The following is a 23,323-nucleotide window of genomic DNA, read 5'->3' as shown; positions in this document are numbered from 1 at the left end:
TGGACTGTGATTAAAGCCTTTGAAAAACTCGGTAAAGGACTCATGTTTCAGTAAGGACTTTATCAGGATAGCCAAAGATTATGAACTTAAAATGTTTACTAGTGATAAAGATACCTAGCCCTTCCTTGCCTATACTGCATATTTACTTCAGAGGGCTTTAGTTTACGTGAATAAAAAGCTATAGGGAAGAACTGTTTATCATATTACTGAAGTAGTATCCCTCTTACCCCTTGGTCTGAGGCGTCTGTTGCAATAAAAAAAAATTCCTTATTTAAATCAGGGATTTTTAAGTTAGGTAAGCTGCATTTTCCGCTTTTAAGATATCGAACGCCTGTTGATGCTTTTCAGACCATAATAAATCTACGCTTTCTTTTCGTAAGATCTGTTTAAAGGAGCTGTCATCATTGAAGAGTTACATATTTACATACGATTGTAATACCCACTACAGCGCAAAAGTGCTGTATCCCACCCCCTTTTACGTTAATAAGTACCGGAAAGTTATGAATAGCCGACACCTTACCATGGACTATAAGACCTTGACTAGACACATAAAACCTAGATAAACATGTTCGGTTTTAAAAACTCACATTTAGATATTTTACTCTGAGATTATTTGTCTTTGTCTCTGTAGCACTAGCTCTACTTTATGTGAATGTACTTCTAAGGTATTAGAAAAGATTACAAGATCATCCATATAGGCATGTAGGTTATCCCCTAAAAGTCTCCAAACCACTATATTGTAATTGGGGCGCAACGTAAGCCAGAGGCATATGTAAAAATTGATAATGTCCCCTGAGTGTGCTGAAAACGGTATATGAGGTACAATCACTTAGGTAATGTATCAGGTAAAAAGCCTTTAAGTAAGTCCAAGTTGGTGAAAAAAAAAATTTATTCTAACCTAACAGAGATAAGATGTCGTCGGTACATGGACACTGGAAAACTATCGGGAGTCGTTTCCTTGTTTAAGCGTCAGAAATCTACGCAGATACGCCAAGTCGATCTTTTATGGCATGACATTTGAGGGAAAAAAATTATATGGGCTTATTTGATTTCCTAATGACTCCTATTACTAACTTTTTTTTCAACTTCGTCAATTTATCTCTATTTTGAAATTCATGGAGAATCTATACGAAGGTACGTAAATAGCTTTATGTGTCCTTAGACCGTGTTTTGTGTTAAATTATATCCGGTTTTTCCCAGAGATCACTCGCCAGTGGAGAAACTTCCTGGTATTCAGGTAAAAGATAAAAAAAAATTTCTGCTGAATCACCTCTGCTTGAATGACTTTACGGATGTTACTTTAGATAGATATTCAGAGAAATTCATCCACGACCGGTTGGGCGTGATTAAAAAAATTTAGCAAACAATAAAAAATGCGATATTTATAACTTCCGTATCACGATATGTATACTTTTAGGGGCTTTTGTTCGCGGGAAATCGTTATATTTCAGAGTGCGGGAAGAAAAGATTAAAATTTCATTTCCCAGCAAAGTCTTTTTACACGCACTAAGACATTCGAGGGTGCATGCTTCTCGAGATTTTGCGTGCAAAGTGCGACTGCGGTGGGAGAATTCTGTTTGGTCATTTTGAACAATGTTACGAATTTATGAGACAAATGTATAGTTCCTTTATATAAGTTATTATTTGGGATTAACTGTCTCATTTTTGTTCAAACGGATTTTAATATGTTTGAAGGTTTTATAGGATTTCCCTTTGATAAATCAAACGCCTTATTTTGCAGGATGTAAGATAATATTTTGTATACCCCTAGATGGATCTTACAATTACACTAGATACAGATCAATGTTTTTATAAAACTATAGAGGTATCTGTAAACGCTCGCTTATCCGGACTTTTTTTCTCATTAGGAAGTTCGAACAAACAGACCCGGCGGTGAGTCCGTAAATACAGGATAATACGTGTACTAATGAAATATAAATCAAGATATTCTAATTTTTACGGCGCGTTACAGTCGGGCTTATCCACCACTACTTATAATAACTTATGTATTAAAAAAAAACGAAACCTGCTCTGATTACTTTATACGGTCGTGTGATGCATAGGGAAATTCCTTTTTAATTTAAAAAGGTATTTGGGATGTATGATCCAACATCGCTTTTTCCCCACTCTGCTATAGTCGCTTATTGTGGGAATTTGCTTTGCTTTGAACACTTCGGCAGTTTTTTTGACTGACCTTGACCGCTTGGACTAGGTGACACAGTCACCGAGTTTGCTTGTTTGATTCTGAACGGGCTACTGTTTCTATTTCTTTTTGTAATAATTAGGATCCTTCTCTTTTATTACCATCGGCAACGTTTTATTGTGTGTTTTTAGCATTATGTTGCTGGTTACGTATAAAACAATGAATGACGAACTATTAGGAACTGAGCGATTACTAATAAGGACAAGTTATCACTACTGCATTCAATATAACTGTTTGTACTTCATTCTTTGCTAAAATTTGAAATAGTGAGGGATCCTGGTCAGCGCATTTAGCCTGATGAAAGTTTTTTTTTATAGGCATGTTATTTTCTTGCAATCCAGCCGTATTTTAAAGTTAAGTTGAGTCATTGAGGTTCGATTTTTTATATAACTCAAAAAAACTCAAGGCTAAAACTGCGATCGGGACTTGCAAAGGAGCATTTATTGTCATGACCCGAAATAGTGTTACCTCTAATTTATATAGATTTGTACGGGTGTTCCACTTGTTTTTTTGTGTGTTTTCTAATCACTACGGTGCTTAACGACCCTATCCATGCATCTGTATAAATACAGACGTCCCACTGCGTAAACGCATATTCACTGTTTAATATGATTTGTTACATAAGGGATTAATAATCACCCAAAATGATAAAATTAACATAGTATATGATTATGATATTTCAGTAGAACTTCTGGAAACAGACACTCAAAGATAAAAAACTCGCAGTAGCGAAATCTCAATGATGTAGATAATTTCTGTAAAAAAGTAAGATTAAGAATGTTTCGTAACTTCAGCCACAGGAATAAAACGAAATTCGACCTGCAAAGGAAACACTCAAAAGTTACTCCAAATGGAAAATAAAAAATTTGTACTTAGCTTGCTTTTGTGGGAAGTCACGGTGTTCCGATAACGACACACGGCCTTGGTCCTCCTTCTCTATTTAGCGGATGACCTGGTTGGCTTCAGTTTCCCCCGTGCGCGTTGTTTCGATGATTCGAGCCCTTGAAAGATCCGATGCTGCAGACGCGTTCGGTTGTTTTTCTTGAAGTTCCGGAAACGCTCACTAACGATGTTTTCTTGAATGATTCTAATGAGAGACGAAGCTTGCGTTGTCGTAAGAAAAAGGAACGTTCGGTTTTGTTTCTTGAAGTTATTCACTAAACGATGATACTAAATTGGTTGAAGAATCTGTTGCTTTCGTCGTCGGTGAAGAGTTCTTATTGTTTTCTGAAGTCGCTCACTAACGATGATACTAGGTTGCTTGAAGAATCTGCTGCTTCCGGTCGTCGTTGACTTCTTATGATACATGATTATTATTCTGATTTTTCTTCGTAGGACGTTCTTGTGCCTTGTATGATAAGGCGCCCTATGAGGTAATGTTAGACTAGCGATAATCTATACGCTAAGTCGGTTGGTATTGCACTTCCATCTTCATGGAGTGTCTGGGGTTTTGTAGATCACTTACGAAGTCGGTATTATCTTTACGACGATGTGGTTAAACTCATGGTTCGGTGAGGTTCTTGTAGAAACACTAAGTATAAAAAATATATATTCTTCTGAAAGTTTTACATGGTGAAGATCAGATATGATTGTACAAGTCTTCTAATAACGATAGCTTGATCGCTTCTGCCAATGATGATGGCTTAATCCCTATCCTCTACATGATTAAAGCTTAGGTAAAGAGGTACAGGTCTTCTAATGACGATAGCTAACTCTGTTCTCCTTGTCTACCATCTCTGTTACAAGTTATGAAGGAACAGACAGTAGTTCGAACATATGAACATACATACAATGACATAGTTTCATACGAACACACAATCAAATGAGACACGCTACAGATCACGTAGGCGGTAGTTGTCTCAAGCAGGGAGCTTGGACTGTTTCAAAACAAATGAATGACCACAGATGACGGCATGTCAACTTAGCCTACATACTATTGTATACGTCATCTTTAGCGTCTTCTAGTCTGATCACATTCCTGCAAGCAATCTTTTATATATATGGACTAACATTCCATATTTTTATTTATGTAAAAAAACACTTACATATATATATATATATATATATATATATATATATATATATGTATGTATATAATATTATATACGTATATATATATATAATATATATATATATATATATATATATTATATATATATATATATATATATATGTGTATATATATATATATATATATATATATATATATATATATATATATATATATATATATATATATATATATATATATATATGTAAAATACTTTGAACAGTTTTTGAAGCACATTTTGAACTCGGATTTACCGAAAATTCCTTTAAAAATGTCAGGTGTGAATAACTTAGAAGTTGTTCCACGTTCACTCGAAAACACGTTCGAAGAAAAACACATTCGTATGTGAACATAAAAAAAAAAGAATGGCGAATAGAGGGGAAAAATCATATTTGAATAACAGAAAAGCTGTTCTACGTTCACTGGAGAAGACAACACTCGAAGAAAAATATATTCGAATTTGAACATATAAAAAAAAAGGCACCAAAGACTTGCATAGGCTTGAAAGCTGTTCTGCTTTTACTGGAGAACACGTTCGAAGAAGAATACATTCGCAAGTGAACATTAAAAAAAAAAAAATGACGAATGGAAGCAAAAAATCAAAATAGAATAACTGAAATGTTCTTCTAATTTCACTGGAGAACACAACTCTCGAATGAACAAAATTCGTAGTTGAACATTAAAAAGAGAAGAAACGATGGGAGGGGTAAAAAAAAAAAAAGGGTAAAAAAAAAAAGGGTAAGAAGAAGAGTTTGCAGGGGCAGCTTTCGAACACAAAGCTGAAAAGAAGATCACACAAGTGAGCCCCGGAATCTCCTTACAATTTTCATACGCGGACGAGGCAGCGGGGATTTCAGTACACCTCTTCGCCTGCGGAAACAATTTCTAACACCTCTCTCGGGCGGCTCTCTCTCTCTCTCTCTCTCTCTCTCTCTCTCTCTCTCTCTCTCTCTCAGAATCTCATGCAGAAACAACTACAATGTCTGTGTTCTTGAGTCTCCAGAGATCAAGAAAAAATACGATTTTTTTTCGGGGGAAAAGATTACAGTATATAATATATATATATATATATATATATATATATATATATATATATAATATTATATATATATATATACATATACATATATATATATATATATATATATATATATATAATAATATATAATATATGACTACTCCTTTGTTTTTATTCTTTTTTAGTCTTCATGATACAAGATACATTTTATCCATTCAGCTCAGAGGCATATATCATACATTCCAAACACCAATATCCTTACTACTTTCATCTTGCTACGAACAAATATTGAAAAATTAAAACTAAAAGCTATACTGAAGCCACATAGGCATACAATAACAAATCACATTACAAGCACAGTTTCTCAGTAATACCAGTAATCTTACACCGCTTACTCCTTCAGACCAGAAAAGGCAATTCGAAAAATAATGAGCTACCCTTTTCAGGAATCTGTCTATTAATTGTTGGAAAACACTCGCCTCCAAATCCAGGACATTCGGTAAATTTCAATACCTAAATATCAAACTAACTTTGCCAATTACTATTTATGAAAATATATGAAATGAACTTATATTTAAACCTAGCTTCACTTCAGTAATACATTGCAAAATTATTCTTTCGTTCGAAGAAAGATAATACGGTCATTTTTAAGATAACGTTTGATGATTTCTGACATTTAATACTTCCAACTAGCATATTCATAGTTAAAGTGTGTTGTATGTTTATAAGCATTCGCACTTAAATTGCATGATTTACATAGGAAGATCGTCCTTCAGACTGACTATATATATCTGCTTTTCAGTATGAACACTGAATTCACTATAAAAGTTCGTAAGACTAGAAAGAGTTACTGCAAACAATATATCTGATTTTTCAGTATGAACACTGAATTCACTACAAAAATTCGTCTTACAAAAAATGACTGTGAAGAAATTGATCTTATTTTTTAGTATGAACACTGAATTCACTACAAAAATTCGTATTACAAAAAATGACTGTGAAGAATTTAATCTTATTTTTCAGTGTGAACACTGGATTTCACTACAAAAATTCGTATTACAAAAAGTTACTGTAAAGAAATTAATCTTATTTTTCAGTATGAACACTGAATTCGCTACAAGAATACGTATAACAAAAAGTTACTGTAAAAATAATCCAATCATTTTCTATAAAATTGCTCAGTTTGAATGTAAAGTAATTCACAATGGCAACTGTGTGGTAACCGTTATTACTTCGAATTTCCGTTCTTTGCTCAGTTTACATTTACCTACAAGAATTTCTCTCTCCCAGACAATTAAATTAACCTTCTTTGATAATGTCTATACTAACCTGTCTCGTTTGATAACATGCATACGTGAAATGGCCAAATTATAAATTTACACGTCATTTCCGCCTGCTCATTACGTTAAAAAAACATACAATTTCACTTTATCATAGGGATAAAAGGGCCCGGCTAAAAAAATAGAAAGGAAAAAAACCACAATTTCCCTTCATCATGGGCATAAATGAGCCCGGCTAAAAAAGAGAGAAAAAACTACAATTTCACAAAAAAATATGGAAAAAACTACAATTTCTCTCTATCACACTGAATTAAAGGGCCCGGCTAAAAAAAAAAAGAAAATAAATACAGTTTTTTCACTATATCACAGCCATTGGAAGAAGCCCGGCAAAAAAAAAAAAAAAAAAAAAACTACGATTTTACTTTATCCTCGGCATTAAATGGTCCGGTCAAATAAAACTACAATTTTCATTTTATCATAGGCATTAAAGGGGGGGGACTTGAATATATATATATATATATATAGTATAATATATATATATATATATATACTATATATAATATATTTATAATACATATAGAAAATAAAAGAAAAAAAATAAATAAATAAACTCTACAAATTCACTTTATCATAGGCATTAAAGGGCCCGGAAAAAAAACTACAATTTTACCCTATCATAGGCATTAAATGGACTGACACAAACTACAAATTCACTTTATCATTGGCATTAAAGGGGGCGGGCTAAAATGAAGAATATTTGCATTACAAAGGCTTAAGACAAATGCCAAGTCTTACCGGGATCAACTTGGATTCCGTCCCGAAACCAGGCCGCTTTGGGGGCGGGGCGGGCGTCGCTCACCAGGCATTCCAGGGTCAAGGAAGTGCCGGCCACCACTTCGACCACGGCGCCGTCACCCCAACCCACGATGCTGATGCCCGTGGGCGGTACTGCAGAGACAAGAGAAACGAAACGATTGAGACACAGACACAGAAACGATTGCCTCAATAATAACTGTAAATATTATTATCACGAACGAATAGAACAAAGACAGATCGAAAATAACAATATCTGGAAAACAATGTTATTGTAAATAGTATTATCGGTGAAAAGAGAACGACTAAAATAGATGCTAAAACAATGTCATTGTAAATGGCATTATCAATGAAAAGAGAACTATTAAACAGATGCTAAAACAATGTCATTGTAAATGGTATTATTGGCGAAAAGAGAACAACTAAAACAGATGCTAAAACAATGTCATTGTAAATGGTATTATCAGGATAAACAAAGGCAGGAAAATATACCTGAAAATAGTATTATCGAGAAACCAAAATGATTGTCAATAGTAATATCAGGAGAACGATATTACTGTAAACAATATCTTCAGGAAAAGCTCTAACGACCGTTAACATTGAAACAGTTATGAAATTACTATTATTGGAAATATTTTTTTTTCTTTAAGTTTTTATTCAATAGATTATTGAAAATATTAGGAAAAAATCGAACGAAGGTTAAAATTAAGACTGAAACATAGGCATGAAAATGTCATCGAAAATGATGTTAGGTAAACAATAGAACGACCGTTAAGACAGAAACAAAGGCACGAAAACAATATCCCTGAAAATAATATATATTAGGAAAAATTAGAACGACCGTTAATGGTGCCATTACGGAAAAACAGATCGACCGTCAAGACTGAAACAGGACATTAAAACAATATCACTGAAAATCATATCATAAGGAAGAAAATATTAATTTATGATTAAGATGAAACGGACCATAAAAGCCCTATAATACACGTTGCATCCGGGCAATTCCAAAACACCAATAAAGAGGCATTGGTATTCGAAATATATGGTTGAAACGTGTATATAGTGCTTTTATGGGCCTTTTCATTTCCATAGTACACTGTTAGAGTACAGCAAAAGGCATCCTTATTCTATGATGTTACAGAACTGGAAAATTACCAAAGAGAATATTTAATTTTACAATAAACTGCTAATGATTTTTTTATACCTTTTTTCTTACATACACTGAATTGTACAATATTTGAGTGAAATTCTTTATAATAAAACTTGGTTTTACTTTTTCCTTCTTTCTTTTTATCTGTTACAAAGCATTTAACAGCAGCATATGGGCAGATTTAAAACGGTAGATATCACGCTAAAGTAGAAATTGGCTGGTAGATATCACGCTAAAGTAGAAAATGGCTGGTAGATATCACGCTAAAGTAGAAATTGGCTGGTAGATATCACGCTAAAGTAGAAAATGGTTGGTAGATATCACGCTATAGTAGAAAATGGCTCGTAGATATCACGCTAAAGTAGAAATTGGCTGGTAGATATCACGCTAAATTAGAAAATGGCTGGTAGATATCACGCTAAAGTAGAAAATGGCTGGTAGATATCATGCTATGGTAGAAAATGGTTGGTATATATAACGCTATAGTAGAAAATGGCTGGTAGATATCCCGCTAAAGTAGAAAATGGCTGGTAGACATCACACTATAGTAGAAAAGGCTGGTAGATATCATGCTAAAGTAGAACAAAATGGTTGGTAGATATCATGCTATGGTAGAAAATGGTTGGTATATATAACGCTATAGTAGAAAATGGCTGGTAGATATCACGCTATAGTAGAAAATGGCTGGTAGATATCACGCTATAGTAGAAAATGGCTGGTAGATATCACGCTACAATAGCATCAAAAAATGTATGAAACAATCTAAAAATAAGGAAATCAACTAGAGCGAAAATTCCTAAAAAAGCTTCAATAGCAAACAGACAAAATGATTAAGAACGAAAAACGCAACAAAACGCCAAATCCTCGAAGACCCTCGACTTGACCAGATCGCAATTCTCACCAGAGAGGAAGAAAAGCCAGCTAGTTACGAGTCTGGAACTTCCCGCAGGGTAGAAATCCCTCATCTCATTACCCGGAGCATCTCCAGAGCGCTTTCGGGGGACGAACCACGGACCAGCAGTCATATTGCATGGCAAAAACTGTCTCTAATCAGAGGGAAAATCAACGAAGTGCATGAGATTCCGGGATTGGGAGGCGAACTTATCCCCTACAGCATGTATCTACTTTGTATTCATGCCGACCGCCAAGCTAGATTCACACAGAATTGTTCTGGACCGGCAAACGAGAGAGAGAGAGAGAGAGAGAGAGAGAGAGAGAGAGAGAGAGAGTCCATATCTGTAACGGAGTTAACATGCACGACATGTTGTTATTAAATTATACTAGATATTACACGTTATTTAAGAAAAAAAAGTTGACGATACGAATATGTCATAACATCCTCGTTACACGTAATGCTTCACAAGAGAGAGAGAGAGAGAGAGAGAGAGAGAGAGAGAGAGAGACCATATCTGTAACGGAGTTAACATGCACGACATTTAGGTATTAAATTATACTAGATATTACACGTTATTTAAGAAAAAGACGTTGACAATACGAATATGTCATAACATCCTCGTTACATCTAATGATTCACGAGAGAGAGAGAGAGAGAGAGAGAGAGAGAGAGAGAGAGAGAGAGAGAGAGAGAGTCAGCTTTGAAAACCGAGTTTCAATTAATTCAAGGAAACAAGAGAACATAAATGCTCTCAGTTAATATGGTTATTACAATTTTTCTTTTGCTATTTGTGAAGAAGGTATTAAAATATTTCAACTGTTAAATCTGAGCGATTTTTTATGTTTATTACAAATGCAACATTGAGTATGGATTTACATCTATTTTAATTACCTGTCTAAAACGATTCTATCCCTCCAAATTATATAGAGATAAAGGCTACAAAAGTTTTACGCTAGACGCTAAATATTTCTTACTAACTGGATATAAAAGGGGGATAGTTCTAAGAATAATTAAATAATTTATGATGGAAAGGATTTGGTATGTATTTTCACTACACACACAACACACACACACACATATATATATATATATATATATATATATATATATATATATATATATATATATATATATATATATATGTACACATACATATATATATGTTCCCAAATCGGCTAAAACATTATGAGAATCCAATGAAACTTGATCCGCTGGCTTTTGTGGTCTAAAGTGGAAGCGAAGATGTTTTGGTTTTCTGTGTTACAATTAAAAAGCATTACATATGATTATCACCCGGCTTCCAATAGTGGGATTAAGCTAAAACTTCCTAAATATATAAGGAGATATATAGAGAATTATTGATGCGTCTCCAGTACCACCAGGCAGGAGCCACGATCACGGGATGCTAGTGGTGATGAAATCGCCAAGATCTTCTCAGCCATTACCCATATAACGGTGGCAGTGCTATTTTCAAAACGATACAGGCCTGAGTCTGTTCGGAGCTAAGCTTTGGAAAAATTATACTCGAAAATATACTTGTATAGACTTATTAGTACGGTTGCAAGAAAAAATATATCCTACAGCAAAAAACATCTTCGTTCCTATTTCCCAGCTGATTTGAACAATACATTGGTTTGTTTGTTTGTTTGTTTGTTAGTATGGTGTTTTTACGTTGCATGGAACCAGTGGTTATTCAGCAACGGGACTAACGGTTTTACGTGACTTCCGAACCACGTCGAGAGTGAAGTACAATATATTGGTTAGATTTTCTAAATCAATCCTAATTTGGGAATCTTATAAATATTTTTCATAAAAAAAGACTCTCTTGTGCATGAGTCATGACGCAGACTTTACACACATCCATCACAGTTTCCAAAGCTTAATCCTCAACCGAGTTCGTATTTGCAATATTGCACATAAGGGTTGCCACTTCTTAGGGTACAAGATTCCCTTTTGCTGATTCCATATCACACAATCAACACTTTCTTGTGACTTCTCGTCTCCATGTTTGTTTACCCATTGTAGTGAAACTACTTTTAATGCATAAAAAAAGTGTCCTACATTGACTTCGTAGCGGAGAGAGAGAGAGAGAGAGAGAGAGAGAGAGAGAGAGAGAGAGAGAGAGGAGAAACTTGCATCTAAGTTTTACATCATCGCTTATTCCTCGTGATTTTAAATTGAGAGAGAGAGAGAGAGAGAGAGAGAGAGAGAGAGAGAGAGAGAGAGAGAGAGAGGAGAAACTTCCATCTAAGTTCTACATCATCGCTTATTCCTATACTCTGTTTTTTTTCATCTGTCCATCCGCCAGTGGTGTTTTTGTATGGTAACACTGCGTCCCGGGCTTGAAATAGTTACGCTGTGTAAGTTTTAGGTAAATAAAGGATATCTGGTTGTACATTTGCAACTGAAAAGTGTTTTAATAATTTACTGGTTGCGAATTACACCGTTAATATTCGAAATAGAATATTGTTATTATTGTCGAATGTAAGCTGCCTTTTCGGGGTGGCGAATGGAACAGCCAGACGCAAATTCCATCAAACAGATGCTAAACCAAGTTACGTCATATCGTATCTGGCTGAAACGCACTTTATAAAAATTAACAGTACATACTGATATACTTACGTATAATGAAGTAATACGTTGACATCTTGCCGTAGTGAACAGCGAGAGAAGCAGTTTTCCCGCCACTGCGTCTGGCTGTTCCATTCGCCACCCCGAAAAGGGAGCTTACATTCAACAATAATAACAATAACCTATTTCGAATATTAATGGTGTAATTCGCATACAGTAAATTATTAAAACACTTTCAGTTGCAAATGTACACCCAAATATCCTTTTATTTACCTAAAACCTTACACGTAGCGTAACTATTTAAAGCCCGGGACGCAGTGTTACCATACAAAAACAAAAACCCCACAGCCGGATGGACAGATGAAAAAAAAACAGAGTATAGTGATTTTAAATTGAAAGAGATGAGAGAGAGAGAGAGAGAGAGAGAGAGGAGAAACTTCCATCTAAGTTCTACATCATCGCTTATTCCTCGTGATTTTAAATTGAGAGAGAGAGAGAGGAGAGAGAGAGAGAGAGAGAGAGAGAGAGAGAGATGAGAGAGAGAGAGGGGGGGAGAAACTTGCATCTAAGTTTTACATCATCGCTTATTCCTTGTGATTTTAAATTGAGAGAGAGAGAGAGAGAGAGAGAGAGAGCAATCTTAAAAGAAAAGAAAATTCCGAGACGACGAACAGAAATGTAAAGATGTAAGATCTGGGGATAAGAAGAGAGAGAAAAGACGCATTTGCACTTTTATTGACTTCCCAAGGTTTTCTTCTTTCCTTTCCCCTTTTTCTCAGCACTATTATCCCAAGACGATTCTCAGCCTTTTATTGGAGCTCTTCTGCTTTGGAATGTTGAGCATTTAATGTCTCACGTAATCTGCATTATCCAGTTTTTTTTTTTAACATTGCCCGAGTAGTAGTAGTAGGTATACCCAGTGGCGGATCTAGAAATCTTTCAGCGGGGTGGGGTGGGGGGAGGCCACTTAGGATTATCTATATATATATATATATATATATATATATATATATATATATATATATATATATATGTATGTGTGTGTATACATAGTAGTAGTAGTTGTTGTTGTTGAAATGATCATGAACTAAGCAAATATTTGCTACTAATAATGATTTATGGAAAGAAAATAATGTCCTATCATTCATATCCATTGAACGGGAATTGTGTGTGTGTGGGGGCGGGGGGGCGGGGTTACGTGACCGGGGGCCCTTCCCCCTAAATCCGCTACTCGAATATTCCGACCATCAACCGATAAATTTAGGTTACGTATTCCTTTCATTAATCGCTCACTTTTTAGCTTAAATATTCCGATCATTAACTGCTAAATTTAGCTTAAGTATTCCTATCATTAACTGCTAAATCTGTTAAATATTCCGATCATTAACCCCTAAATTTAGTTAAAATGTTCCGATCATAAACTACTAACTTTAGCTTAAAATCTCCTATCGTTAATTGCTAAGTTTAGCTTAAATGTCCCAAGATATTTCCATTTGAATATATAAGCCACATATCATTCAAGGTGAAGTTTAGTCCAAAATTACTATCACACATTCTGAAATAAATACTGCATGAAGTGTATGTCACGAACTGACCTCATCTGTCACGTGATCAGCCTTGTCTGTTTAACCTCGTTCAGGCGATTCTGTTACGTAACTCGAATTCAAATTAGAATATTTCACACTGGACGTGTTTCACTTTTACATGCACGTTCGACGTTCATTTCTGTGAACTAATTTGCATGCACCGCACTCGTCCTTCAATGTAAATTGCAAGTAATAATAACTGATCGCTTGAGTAGGCAGCGCACTTCATTCTATGATGATACCTCTACTTCTTGACATCCTTGGTAATCCAAAGTGATAATACCTCTATTTCTTGACATCCTTGTTACACGTGTTATTTGGCAATCTAAAGATTTCATTGAACGTATTAGCGGGGACTGATAAACGCACGATAATAGTAACACTCTCTGCAAGGTAAAGACATTTTTCCAATCTATTAATTGTTCACCCAAGGACCACTTTGAACAGAAAATGAGACAATTCTTTCGTTTAGTCTAATTTGTTAAATAAATAAGAAATGGGCAGCCTGAAGATTACCTGACAATACTATACTTAGTCAAATGATTAACATCAGGACGTTAGACGATAGGGACGAAATGTAACTTAGTCAAATATATAAAAAAAACTAACACGTAAACTTAGTACTTCAGACTAAGGAGAGAGAGAGAGAGAGAGAGAGAGAGAGAGAGAGAGAGAGAGAGAGAGAGAGAGAGAGAGAGAGCATACAAAACGAAAGGCACTAAGCCAATTAAAATTTGAGTCAATGGAAAAATGAAAAGTGTACAAACAAAAGGAGGAGCCATTAAACGACTACCTGCGTCTTCGCCAGTAATGAACCAATTACATATAATTACTCCATCGGCCATTACGCATAATGAGAAAACATAACATTAATACACTGAATTAAAGCTAATACACCATGATACAAGGCAGGAAGTTATTGAGTGAAATGCTTGTTACACTAAAGGTCTACACTAAATATGCAGTGTTTATGCGCCGAAAAATTGATCATGGCTGATTTTTCAATTTCATGAATGACCTGCTATTATTATACTCACGTGGGGAAGCTAATTACGTAAGTGAAAGGAGGGAAATGCGTTGGCATTTATTACAAACCAGGTGAATGTACATGGTAAAACTTTATGTTCTTGATTAGATAACTTCTATGATGTCAGAAAGTATGGCAATGAAACATGCTCTTACTTGGTCAAAGTATATGTATAAGTATAAATGCGTATATATATATAATATAAATTACATACCATACCATACATACAAACACACACTATATATATGATATATATATATATATTATATATATATATATATATATATATATATAAATATATATATATATATATAAATATATATCAATATATATATATAATATATATATAAATATATATCTATATATATATATATATAGAATATATATTTATATATGATATATATATATATATATATATATATATATACTATATATATATGAAATACAATATAAATTCAAACAGGGATATTTCGAAGTTACATAAATATGAATAAGTAGGGAAACTCTCACGTGACACAAATCTAAAATGATGAAAATTGTAAATGCACACCTACGTGGACACCACATATATTCGCATCAATGTAACACAATAATCAATCTACCCTGTCGTAAGAAATTCTCCTGGTTTATACTGTAATCTTTCCACTTGAATTTCTGTCTGTATATATATATATTATATATATATATATATATATATATATATATATATATATATATATATATATATATATATATATATATATATATATATATATATATATATATAATAATAATAATTATAATAATAAAATAATAATAATAATAATAATAATAATAAACAGAGTGAACGCAAGAGTTAGAGTTAGTGGTTGCTATGCCTTGACGATATTTTTGGGGAATTATGACGCGCTAACTAAGGAATTCCTTATTAATGGATAAAAAAAAAATTCTGGGGAAAAAAATTGCAAAAGGTCAGGAGCTCTGTCACCTAATTTATTTACACCCTTCCCCTTTAATAAATCATATCAGAAAAACCAGGTTGCCTGTTTTCCAAGGTTAAGGGACATTACTTTGAAATACCAACGTTCCAAAAAGACTTGACGTAGTGTGCGATGAGCAGAAGGGAAAATATGAATGACATTTCGAAGAGTAGAGTGAAAAATGAGTAGACAGTCGACAGTAATTTTTCATTTCGTTTATTTCATTCTTTTATAGCCTGAATCCTTGATGACCTTCGACCCTAAAGGGTCACTCCGGGACAAATTACTGAATAAAACAACGGCATCGCAGTGCTTCGATCTGAACTGAGTACCTGAACGACAACGAAATCCTACGTTAAATAGCGATGAAAACTACGAATGGGCAGGAAAATAAACGGGGAAATCAGAGATAATTGTGCAAATTATTAAGGCAGATAATTCACTGAACTATGTAATGATTTTGAACGTCGGAAATCGAAATTGACGACCATTTTTCAGACGAGAGAGAGAGAGAGAGAGAGAGAGAGAGAGAGAGAGAGAGAGAGAGAGAGAGAGAGCCACCCAGATGTGCCTTGATTACACTCCAATTCTATCTTTAATTAACGAAAGGCAAGAGGTAATGAATAACCCCATTAGGTGTTCAAAGGTTATCTCTAATGAGTAACCACGTACGGAGAGTTTCCATTAATTATAATGAACAAATGAACACCCTTTTATAAGTGCCTTATAAAAACGTTGTTTATCAAATTTCAGACAAAAGGAAAAAACTAAACATGTGGTATACATAGACGTCAATACATAACAGAAACACGAGGTAGAGAGTGTTCACCTGAATGTTTTGAAACTTGAGTAAAAACTTGCAGAAGGGAGAGTGACTGTTTTGGTAAAAAATCATGTTTCAATGAACGTTCAGTGTTATCATGGATGCGAGTAGGTCAATGGAAGGAGAGAACACGAAAAATGCGATGTCTGCGTTATAACAGAAGAGGTTTTAACTAGAGTATGGAACAATTATTGTCACTGGAAGATGGAGCGTGGATTTATGAGAAGGTTGCAGCAGCAACTGAAAATCACAGAGATAGAGCAAGGAAAATAAGTTTTTAAGTCGACATGAGAGAAGAGATCGATTACTGGACAGAAAAATAAAGAAGGTAGTTCGAACTTGGTTAAAGATATGGTTAGTTAAAAGAGAGAGAGAGAGAGAGAGAGAGAGAGAGAGAGAGAGAGAGAGAGAGAGAGAGAGAGGCCAAAACTGCAATGTATGAAGAACCACTTAGCCAACTCATCTTTACCAATGTCAAGCTTTGTTCTAGAAAGTGAATGAATTAAAATACTAGAAGCTACAGGGATGAAATGTCTCTAAAATATACATCTAGCAAATGGTGTGAGATTGTGGCGTGATAAAAACTTAAGAAAATATGAGCACGATGATGAATAGTTCCTAAAGGTGCTTTGGTACCACAGAAAATAAAAGGGTACATATTGGTGGAAAGCTTGAATAATTTGGAAGTTCAGGAAAGACCTATCACAAGGTAAGATAGACGGTTCCATGCATCATTAGAGTACGAAATAAAAAAAAACTTCAATATCCAAGAAATATTAGACCAAAAGACTTTAACGCCAAAGAAGTGGGAGAGTGAGCCACAGAGTAAGGCGAATAGTGCATATTGGATAAGCGTTGCCGATTCATCTAAAATTCAGCCATTGAAGGATGGATGCAGAAAGGACTGCTATTTTGTTTTCTTTAAATGTCATCTCTTTTGCGGGAAACGATGGATTTCTAACGTAATAACTCATAAGAAGAGGGATACAAAACAATGAGAATATGACGTCAAAACAGTATTTTTTCCTTTTAAAAAATCTTCCAAAAATATGCGAAAGACATTCGTCCAGTAACTCATTTTTGGAAAATAATATAACGCTCCAAGATATATAGAGAAAAGTTTTAATAAAAAAATTTACACATAAAAATTCACAGAAAATAAGAGCAAAATGTAAAAAGAAAAACTAAATATAATTATCACAAAACATAGACGGCTATTGACACGGAACAGAACAATTGTCAGTCAATTGCATTAAAGTTCATATAGGTATTACGATGATCTTCACGAAGCGAAGAAAACGAATTCTAAACATGACCATCAAGATGTCTAAAAATCACTTTACTATTCAGGAACCTGCAGATGCTGTGATCGAAGACTGGTGATATCTATATATATATAATATATCTATAATATATATATATAGTTATATATATATATTATATATATTATGACTACTTGCTTTGTTTTATAGTTTACAGGAAGAAATGAAGATGCTGTGATCGAAGACTGGTAAAAATAAATATATATTTTTTGCTTTGTTTTTTTAGTTTACAGGAAAAAACACAACACAACACTACAGACTAAGAAGCTTTGGGAAACAGTAAGCCTAAAACTCAGGCTGACACGTTGTTTCCGTAAACAATCCAAGTTGGAAAACGGAAAGGAATTTCTCTAACAGCTTAGAGACACTGGACAAACATCTATGCAACTTTTGGGAAGCGAGAAACCGTAGCGATAGATCATGCTTGTTGGTCGGGCTCACGACCTTTAACATTGTGTCCATGATGCAAGGTCATTGTGAGCTTTGCCGTAACCTTTATTTATTTTCAAAAAATAATAAATAAACAATAAATACCATAGGTTCTCTGCAATGTATATACTAGTTTTTTTTCTGACTCATTAGCCACTCTGAATCGAAATCAACGTAATGTCTCTCAGCTTCATACCAAACATTCAAAAGCTCGAATCCCGTCCGGTAGATGCACTTATCAAATAGTTATCTTCAATGCTCAGTGATCTGACACCAGATATTATTCAATCTTTGGAATAGAAAAGAGAGCAATTCATTTCATTGTGGGACTTTAATAAATCGATAATTTAAGATACATATGAATTTTTTATCACATCACCATGATTCATATACATGCATTAAGCTACAAATATCCTTTAATATCCAATTCACTCTACCTCGGAATTAATATATTTTCATATATGTTAACCGAAGTGGAATTTCTTTAGCTGACAATAATGTCGTCCTCTCGTGGATTCGAACCAGCGCACGGAGGAGAAATCAGGACTTCAGTGACGCCTATAAACCGACCAGGCAAACATTTGTAGCTTAATGAATATATACATATATATATATATATATATATATATATATATATATATGTGTGTGTGTGTGTGTGTGTGTGTGTGTGTGCGCGTGTGTGTGTGTATTTACACCGAAAAAGAGAAGGAAAGCCCAAAGAGATTAACCTACTATAAATAGACAATTTTCTATCACATCATTTTCTTCCTTCTTACACGAATGAACGGTCGAACAAAATGATCAGGTCATTTCATTGCAACTGCGTCATTAAAGCGAAAGACTCGGTAGTATCTCCATGAATCAAATAAAACCTCTTACAAAGAATACTCTTCTCTATGAATGCTAATAATAATTGGAACTGCGCGCAAGTAAATAATAAAAAAAACAAAGTTTTTTTTTTAGCCAGGACATTAATTATAGTAATATAATAGAGCTCTCATTAATGAAAATTAAATATGAAGTATCAGATATATCTAAGTAGATGATCTTACAAAGGATATTAAATATAGTAACATAATGGAAACATTACTTAAGTCAAGTATGAAGTATCAGGCATAATCAGATGACCTTACAAAACTCAACGCAAAGAAGAGAGGACATTAAGGCAGTAACGTACCAGGAATATCCCACTGAATGAAAGCAAACGCGAGGATCAAGCACTAAGGACTCAATAAATAAATTTGACAAAAAGAGAGAGAGAGAGAGAGAGAGAGAGAGAGAGAGAGAGAGAGAGAGAGAGAGGTGCCCTACAAGATTCGAGAGAGTTGTATAGGACTCGCAAAGGCTTTCTAGGAAAAGGTAATAGCGAGTGACGGGCAAGAGACGCCCAGTTAAATGGGGTGAGAGAGCGCGGGGAACTGGTGAGTAACAACGCCCTGCGCGCTCGGAATTACGAGGGAAATGCCCGGCGTTATGTTGGTACGAGCATTCCTGAAAGGCTGGCTATGGTATGCAAAGTATGTCTGACAAAGGGGTGAGTTTCAAAAGATTGGAGGAAGGATAACTATCTCTCTCTCTCTCTCTCTCTCTCTCTCTCTCTGTCCTGTTAAGGAACAGGACGAATGCTGATTAAATGTTAACGTTCTGTATGTGTTATAATAAACAAGCTTGTCTCACCATTTCTAATTCACTGGCAACGAGGGCGACGGAATATTCAGATATACAGGGGTGTCTTTAAATACAAAATTTCCACACTCAGGTTTTTCTCCATCACGAAGATAGCCTCTCATTATTCAAGTTTAACTCCATACACGAAAGAGGCTCTCCGTATCTCACCGCTAATCGTAAGCAAGAACATAGACATGGCTACATTAAGGCCAAATGTTTGAGTAGTATTGATTTTCACTGTTGAGATGCCGTATCTCTCCTGTCAGAATATCCGCAACCTGCCTGGAGCTTTAGTTCTGACAAGACTGTTCAAATCAATGAACTCCTTTCTCTGAACAATAATGACTATTAAAAGAATCAGTGCAAGAGACTCGCTTTCCAGACCAGCTAGTCTCCAGTAGAGAAAGACGATCACTCCTTTCATTGGGAAGTTATGAAACGTCTATCTAATTGAAGTACTGATGGTTAAGTAACACCGTCTTCTGTTTTTGCAATAAACGTTGTGCTTATTATAGGTTTTACTTTTTTGCTAATTTATTGTTCTTCTCACTTATTAACTTTTTCACTGTCAATTTCGTTTTCTCATCTTTCCATAGGAATCTGCGGTATTTGCATATTTATAACCTACACACACACACACACATATATAGTATATGTATATGTATTTATATAATATATATGTATATATATATATATATATATATATATATATATATATAGATATATATATATATATATATATTATTATATATGTATATATATATATATATATATATATATATATATATATATATATATATATATATATATATATGCGTAACCATATAATTACACACATACACAGAGACACACACAGATATATATATATATAGATATATATATATATATATATATATATATAATATATATATACATATATATAATTTTTATATTGCCAGAAACATATTGTTTTCCTAAAATATTTGTTAGAATTTCACATCAACCTATTCTTTTTTTTTTTTTTTTTTTTTTTTTTTTTTTTTGTCCGTTAGAAATCTCGACAGTTGGAAAATGATCGCGTCAACCATACTCTCTTGGGCAGAGTGAAGTGAGATAGACTGGCATAAGGACACCCTTTAAAGGCGCCAGTTACATGGATATTATATATATATATATATATATATATATATATCTATATATATATAAATTATATATATATAAAATATAATATATATATATATATATATATATATAGATATATATATATATATATATATATATATATATATATATAATACTTGCACGCACGTAGTCGAATATTTGGATGCCTCTAAAATTGCATATTTGAATATTCCAAATATTCATTAGCGACAAAAATGGTTACCTCGGGGGTAGGGGGGGGGGGGGGCTACCCAAATCTAATTTCCATTTTTATATTGCCAGAAACATATTGTTTTCCTAAAATATTTGTTAGAATTTCACATCAACCTATTTTTTTTTTTTTTCTTTCCGTTAGAAATCTCGACAGTTGGAAATGATCGCGTCAACAATACCTCTCTTGGGGCAGAGTGAAGTGAGAGAGAGTGGCATAAAGGCGCCTGTTACATGGAAAGAAACCAAGAAACAATAAAGATACTGAAGATTAACGCTCTTATAGCAACACATGCTTTCTGCCCCCTCCCGCCCACCACTACCCGGCCGGAAAGCAAAATAAAGATGTCCTGCGATTATCTACACGGTTCGAAAGAAAAAAAATTAAAGATTTATTTTGTATTCGTGTTTATATATCTACAAATGTGCTGTACTGTTGATTAATATATCGACGGAAGCTCCTTATCCCTTCCTCCCCCACACTTAAAAAAAAAAACAAAAAAAAAAAAAAAAAAAAAATTATATCAATACTTAGTCACGAAACAGAAAACTCCACAATATTGTATACAGTTTCACAGCACTTTCGACACGCCTATGATGTTAAGATAAGACGATGAACAACTATAATTTCTATAAGATATTATGATGTTGAGATAAGACTGATGAACAACTATAATTTCTATAAGATATTATGATGTTGAGATAAGACTGATGAACAACTACAATTTCTATAAGATATTATGATGTTAAGATAAGACTGATGAACAACTAAAATTTCTATAAGATATTATGATTTAAGATAAGACTGATGAACAACTACAATTTCTATAAGATATTATGATGTTAAGAGAACACTGATGAACAACTATAATTTCTATAGGATATTATGATGTTAAGAGAAGACTGATGAACAACTATAATTTCTATAAGATAAAACTGATGAGCCATAATTTCTATAAGATAAAACTGATGAACTATAATTTCTATAAGATAAGACTGATGAACTATAATTCCTATAAGAATAAAATGATGAAACTATAATTCCTAAGATAAAACTGATGAACTATAATTTCTATAAGATAAAACTGATGAAATTATAATTTCTATAAGGATAAAAAAAACTGAGAACATAATTTATATAAGATAAAATGATGAACTATAATTCTATAAGAATAAAAATGATGAACCTAATTATTCCCTAAATAAGAATAAAGAAAACGATGAACATAATTTCCAATAAAAGACAAAACTGATGAAACTATAATTTCTAGAAGATGAGAATGATGAACATAATTCCCTATAAGATAAGACGATGAACTATAATTCCAATAAAGATAAAACTAATGAACTATAATTTCTGTAAGAAGAAGATTGATGAACTATAAATTTCTATAAGATGAGACTGATGAACTATAATTTCTATAATTGATGAGGGAAAACTGGATGAAACTTTAATTCTTAATAAGATAAAGCGATGAACTATAAATTTCTATAAGATAAAACTAGAACATAATTCCTATTAAGATAAAACTGAGAACTATAATTTCTATAAGATAAAATGATGAACTTATAATCCTATAAGTAAGACGGATGAACTATAATTCCAATAATGAGAAAACTGATGAACTATTAATTTCTATTACGATGAGACTGCGATGAACTATAATTTCTATAGATGAGACTGATGAACTTAATTCCTAGAAGATAAAACTGATGAACTATAATTTCCCCCCCCCCCCTGTAAGATGAGATGATGAACTATAATTTCTATAAGATAAGACTGATGAACTATAATTTCTATAAGATAAGACTGATGAACTATAATTCCTATAAGATAAGACTGAAATAACCAAAAAATAATTGATAAACTAAATATAATTCTATAGATAAAAATGATGAAGTACAATTTATAAGAAATAAAAATTGATTGAACTATAATTTCCTATTAAGATGAAAAACTGGTGAACTATAATTTCTATAAGATTTAACAAAACTGATGAACTATAATTCCTGATAAGAATAAAACCTGTATGAACTATAATTCCTATAAGATAAAACTGATGAACTATAATTCCTATCAAGATAAAAACTGATGAACTATAATTCCTACAAGATAAAACTGATTGAACTATAACTTTCCATAAGATAAACTGATGAGCATAATTTCTATAAGATAAAA

At 33.4% G+C, this 23,323-nt stretch overlaps 1 protein-coding gene across 1 annotated transcript in view; it reads right to left on the bottom strand.

Moving 5' to 3' along the window:
• The window catches only part of LOC135227091 (nephrin-like), a 391,371-nt gene that overhangs the window by 141,862 nt on the left and 226,186 nt on the right, over positions 1 to 23,323 (bottom strand). Inside the window, exon 4 of the mRNA XM_064266942.1 lies at positions 7,347 to 7,499. Coding sequence (XP_064123012.1) covers positions 7,347 to 7,499 — 153 coding nt within the window. The remainder of the gene's footprint in view (positions 1 to 7,346; positions 7,500 to 23,323) is intronic.

Source organism: Macrobrachium nipponense, chromosome 15, assembly GCF_015104395.2.
Source record: "Macrobrachium nipponense isolate FS-2020 chromosome 15, ASM1510439v2, whole genome shotgun sequence".
Taxonomy (NCBI): Eukaryota; Metazoa; Arthropoda; class Malacostraca; order Decapoda; family Palaemonidae; genus Macrobrachium; species Macrobrachium nipponense.
Note: the sequence above shows the minus strand (reverse complement) of the source record. Positions and strands in the feature narration are given on the sequence as shown.